The following is a 5,787-nucleotide window of genomic DNA, read 5'->3' on the forward strand; positions in this document are numbered from 1 at the left end:
AAAGCATCAGCATTATACAGATCATGAGAACAGTTTTAAATTCTCAATTCACCTGGGGATTATTTTTTACCAACGACACTCATGCAGAAGTATTTTTTGCATTGAGTTTCAGCAGAACATCACATACTGCTTAGAGCAAACCAACACCTTTCCACTATTCCACTCTTCTTACAATGTTGTTATTCTCCTTTTCCCTTCTCCGAGTGAATTCTATTCATCATTAAACACTTAAGGCACAAACAGAAAAATAAATAGTATCTGTAAAAAACAAGTCAAATACTTAATCAGCACACCTTATCTGAAACTTTTAAGTCTCACTGAATAGAACAGCCTTTAGAATGCTATTCTCATCCTAAAAATATCAACAGAAAAAAACACTACTGAAATTGCTTCTTTATCCTGAGGACTTTATACACACAAAAGCAATTTAACAACTGTAGCTGTCTAAATCATCTATTCACTCATCTTTCATTTTTAAATAGATAGATAAAATGCAGTTAGTTCCTTTGTGGATTTCTACTCCTACTGGGATGTCCAGCATCAGGACTGCCCAATTCACGCTGTGGAATTCACGCAGCAACACCAAGTTGCTCCCACAGGGACACGTAAGATAGACACCAAGCAGGGGAATTCAACTCACCAAATACGAGCATCTACAGTGAAGCTACCTACACAGCAGCCAGTCTTCTGAGACTGTCTGTTATCAGTGGAAATTGAACCCTACTGTGCACAATTCACTGTACCCTAAAACAGATGTCTGTCTGCTGTCTACATTCCTCCACTGACTATAAACAGAGCTTAAACTGATGAGCCAAGTTGCAGATGTCCACACTACAAATGCCAGAAGTCAATTAAAATCAATTTCACCTTAAGATTGCAGGCAGGTGTCCTCTTCAAAGTCTGCCTGCGCAGCTGAAGATGGAATTGCAGTGACCTGTTTAAGTGGTACAGCTGCTGGCCACAGGAATGTCTGTTTATAGCCTAAGCAGGCTTTGGTTCGTTGTTTAGACAAGACTGAGGAATTCAGACATTCCTCAAAGTGGTTTATTATTATTGTAACAAAGAGGGTTGAGTCTTCTTTTTACAATCATCATTAAGATGGGTTTAATCAGATACTATTTCAAGCTTACTATTTAGTAACTCCAAGGCACAAAATCCCATTCTAATAAACCAAGGGCTCCTTTACTGGTCTAATTTCAACCTCCTGCAATCACAGACATTTGCACAATACCTGTTCTGAGATACACAGGCACATATAGAAAACACTAAAGGTCTGCATCCAGACCTGATCCTCAGTTGACAAAGCAGATCTATAATTAATTTTGCCATCTCCTATGTGTAGTTACCCAGTGTCTTTTATGAATAGCAATGTTTAAAAGCCATGTGAAGAAGAAATGGCAGTTCCTTACATATAGCTGGACTGTTTTGAAATGGATTCTGGCATTCACATAATCTTTCTTCCTATGCTCTTTTTCTTCAAAATCTTAATTGTATTTTTAACATAATGAAGTAGGAGAAAAGAGTCAAGGTGTCAAGACTCACATGTACTCTTCAGTACTTTGACCCTTGAGAGGCAAAGGAAGAAGCCGTTGACACATATAACAAAAGCTTACTGCAGTGTTTAGTTGGGTTCTATCATGCAGGAGCTGCTTATGACTGATCCTTCCCCCAAGTGTCCATATGCAGCATCCACCCTGAAGAACTCTGATTGAAGTTATTTATATTTATTGTCACAGTTAAAATAAAAGATACACAAATATATTTCAGGTTTGCACATTCTAGGAAATAATTACTTTTCTATATAGATTTTCATGTAGAATAAAGCAAGCTTGCCCCTATAGAAAAGTGGTCCCTGCAAAATACAGCACTTCTGTTTTCTCTGGATAAAACAGATTCAATGACACTTTTTAGATAAGAAAGCCACTAAATTTTGTTCTGCAAAAGCAATCTTGCACTGATAACAAATATCAAGTCTGGCAATTGATGATTTCATGTTCTATTCCCCTTTTTCTAGCAATTACAAGTTGCTTGCAAATTAAATTATAGTTAATATTTCTCCCCGGTGAGTTGGTCCAACATGATGTGCAAATGCTTATGTTGCCCTATAAGGCATTTGTTCCCAGAAGAGATGGGCTGGCAGCATGAAAATAATTAAATGCCAATATACAATTGGCCTCTTTTATGACAAATAAACAGGCACAAAGACAAACTGTTCCAGTGCTTATACTAACCAACAAATGTTGAGATGACTGGTTATTTTAAACACAGCAATGAGGCTGCAGTGCAGTTCACAGACTTTCATAAACTCAGTTTAACAATTTAGACTGTATTCAGAACTAAAGTTCTTATTTCTCTGATGAATCTTCATCTGCATTGACCTTCTCTCTTTGGAGCCACATAAGTGCTGACTTTGCTGTGCCATCTCCACTCTGTTGGGAAAAGCAAATGAAGGCAGCCCAGACAAAACCACAGAGCCCAGTGTAAGCTGTTCGCAGGTAAACAGGGACAAAAATGAAGTTTGACAGCTGCATTGGAAGGAGAGAGAGCTCAGTTAGTGCTCCACGCATGATCAGGTCTTGTACCTACACACCCAGCAACTTCACTGACTTCTCACTGGGTTAAATGTGCTATGACCATATCAGATCAGGTTTTATGAGAAGGAAAGGCTTGCTGAGTTGCCCTAAAAACTCACCTGCACGAAAGGCCAGTACATCAGTCCCGTCTGAAATGAAAATGAATCATTTGTTATTCTTACAGAGTTCAACCACAAAGATTCATTCTTTCTTACCGCATCTAGCAGAGACTGAAACATACTTGAGTGAAGTTAATAAAACCTATTCAGTTTTAAGTTGCTTAACTTTGAGGTTGCAGTATTAAATTTCTAATAATCTTCACGAGACTCTATGCTAGGAGTTTCTCAAACACATTATTCTAACTCATTTTAAATATGAAACTCTAAGCATAGTTAAGTCTTGGCAGTCACCTGACACCAGATACCAGATGGGTGAACAAATGTTTAAACATGTGAACATTTGTTTCAGCCATGAATGAAAAATACCACTGAACGCTATTTCACGCTCACAATGCTCCTTCCAGTTACTCATACATATAAGGCTTTTTTGGAAAACCCAATAGATAATTTACTCATAGAACATAAGGTTAATAGAAACCTTATGGTTTGATAGCATATAGTGGGCACTGTTTTTAGAATCATCCTCCACAGGAATAAAAATAATCCTTTTCTATCCTCCCTATATAAGTCCACAGTGTGAGGAGAAATTCACACTGCATCACAGTTTCTCCATCTATTACTTTTTTTTTTTTTTTTGCTAATCTATCCTCCTTCTTGCACCTGAGAAATCTTTAAAATTCTTAATTTGCCAAGCTCAAAAGTAGCACAGGTATTTTTTTCCTGTGTATGCAGAAATGCAAACCAAACCCAGCTATTTATACCAAAGTCATCTTAAAACAAGGGATTGTGTTTTTGAAAGTGATAAGACAGTCACTGAAAAGTACAGGCTGAAAATGATTCCTAAAAAAGATGTCTCTATAACTAGTGATTTTAACAGGTGTCCGTGTAAGAGTTGTCAATGGCTTTACTAACTAAACAGAGGGAGGTACTTCTTAAGATAAAAGAATCAGCATCGTATTGTAGGGCTCTAACTCACAGAGCTGGGTGCAAATGTTATGTATATAAACATTGTACATTTTTTAGATGGCATCATTTCACCCATCTGGCAGCAGTGCCTGCTCCAGACTACCCTGCCTTCACAAGACTGCTGGTACTTAAAGCCTCCTACACATAATCAACTAATGGAGTGAGAGAAAAGCTGCTGGAGGAAGGAATATTTCAAATATTTGATCTGATAGTACTCTTATTTTGCTTAGCTGGGAGATAAGTGAACTGCTTGCCTCACCTTATATGTATTCCAAAATTTCTTTCTACAGTCTGAAAAGATGTCCTCTTTCTTCTGAAGGATGCTCATACCTAGTGGCAAAATATTTACAATAATCAGAAAAAATGTAAAAATTAAGTGTTCACTATTTTCAATGATATTCCAAACTCTTTTCAGAATATGTTACAACAGCTTTAGAAAGAACAGATACCATTCTGGCTACCTAACAGTGCTACTAATCAAAGCTCCTCAGCTACTGACTTGGCTCTCAGTGTTGGCACTGTAGATCACCAGGAATAGACTGTACAGGTGGTATATCACATCTGTTCCACTGCCACACAGTTCACCAGTGGTATAGAGGCATGATGGAACCTTTTATACCCTTTAAAATAGAGAAAATAAGGCATTTTGCTCCCTGTTGAATTGTCAGGAGTGGCTCAGATCCTCAAAAGAGTTTAGGTGCTCACAGACCACTGAAGGCAGTGGACAAGGGCACCTGATTTTTACTTTCTTTTTTAATTTCAGCCATAATCATTATTTTTTTTCCTAACTGTATCAAATCCAATTTCTAGTATTGACAAGTAGAACATTTTCAAACCTACTTGTTTAACTCTCCTCATACAATGTTGCAAAATTTAAAATAAATTCAAGTTGATCCACTCTCCTCATGATTCCAGTAAAACCCAACCTCACACCAGGCTCCCATCATTCCACCCAAGACCAAGAGAAAAGCAGCACTACTTGAAATTACACATTACACACATGCAAACCAGAAACAAACAGAACGAACTCCCATCACATGAAATATCATTTAAAAGGTTTATTATTTTGAACCCTTTAAACGATATTTCATGTGTCTCGTGTGATGAGAATCTTCAGGTGTCCAATGAGGCTGCACTTAAAGAGATGAGACAACTTCTTAAAAATCACCCACCCTAACTGGAAGACATGATCTATATTTTGCAAAGAAAACATGCTTTTAGCAAATCTAAATAAAATCTAGTAAACTCAAAAGCACATAAGCAGGGGTCCAAAGTAGCTTAGTCCAACTCAGGTATCTTGCTAGGTATATGCATGCCACGAGGTGATTGGTATCTCTCAATCAAACACTATTTTGGAATCACACCATTCTGCTACCCAATCTAGGAATTTTTACCATCCCTTTCGTGGTCCTTCAAACCCTGCTGGTCCTTGGGTTTCCCTGCTTACATTCTGATATAGGTAGATAGGATTTTGAGTAACTGGTGTTTGACTTCTTTCTTCCCTTCTTTTCAGTTACAAACTGAATTATTTCCCCGTCAGGGTCATAAAATGTAGATGTCCCAATGTCAGGCAAAAAGAGCATGTCCTGCTCTTCTTCCACGTGACATTTAAGTTAAATGACAGCCTTGTTTTACACTAATCTCGCCTATTAGTTTTCTTATGCCCTCAGGTTTATATTCTAAATAGATACTCATCTTCCCTAAAGTGTCTTCTTACTCGATAGTTTTTAAGATCATACATTACCAGTATGCTGCATTTCTACATACTCTCACAGCAGAAGGTGGTACAGTTTACTTGCTGAGCTATAGTATTTCTTGACATTTAGAAGTAATTGTGTTTTGGAAATGAGAGAGCTGATACGGAGAACCGAGCAGAGCAAATCAAGCAGACACGGATGGTACAATCCTTTTCAGGTGCTTTTAATTCTTTGTCCTAACAGCTGCGGGGTCCAACTAAGCCCAACGTAGGCCTCCCTTTGGCACAACACTCAGTGCCTACTGGGCTGCCCTGCACACAACCTCGGGCAGAGCTACCGGTGCCTGCGGGTCCCGACTGCCTCCCTAGCTCTGAGTCCGGCGGCCTTCCGAGCTCCGGCGGGCTGCACAGCAGAGTAGGCAGTCCATTGGCT

The 5,787-nt window shown here is 38.5% G+C and overlaps 1 protein-coding gene across 1 annotated transcript; it reads right to left on the reverse strand.

Moving 5' to 3' along the window:
- Positions 1-2,345: 2,345 nt before the first annotated feature.
- Positions 2,346-3,986, reverse strand: MPV17L (MPV17 mitochondrial membrane protein-like). Its single transcript, XM_010023728.1, has 3 exons — positions 3,918-3,986; positions 2,693-2,722; positions 2,346-2,525 (listed from the first exon to the last, which is right to left on the reverse strand). The coding sequence occupies exons 1-3, from the start codon at positions 3,984-3,986 to the stop codon at positions 2,346-2,348; spliced, it is 279 nt and encodes a 92-aa protein (XP_010022030.1).
- Positions 3,987-5,787: the final 1,801 nt, after the last annotated feature.

This window comes from Nestor notabilis, unplaced genomic scaffold (assembly GCF_000696875.1).
Source record: "Nestor notabilis isolate BGI_N333 unplaced genomic scaffold, ASM69687v1 scaffold25051, whole genome shotgun sequence".
NCBI lineage: Eukaryota > Metazoa > Chordata > Aves > Psittaciformes > Psittacidae > Nestor > Nestor notabilis.

Excerpts from the sequence above, each read along its gene's own strand:
- MPV17L (XM_010023728.1), bottom strand. The coding sequence starts at position 3,986 with ATGAGCATCCTTCAGAAGAAAGAGGACATCTTTTCAGACTGTAGAAAG. Across the intron at positions 2,723-3,917 it reads AATTTTGGAATACATATAAG|ACGGGACTGATGTACTGGCC; the intron begins GTGAGGCAAGCA and ends TTTTCATTTCAG. Across the intron at positions 2,526-2,692 it reads TGTACTGGCCTTTCGTGCAG|CTGTCAAACTTCATTTTTGT; the intron begins GTGAGTTTTTAG and ends CTTCCAATGCAG.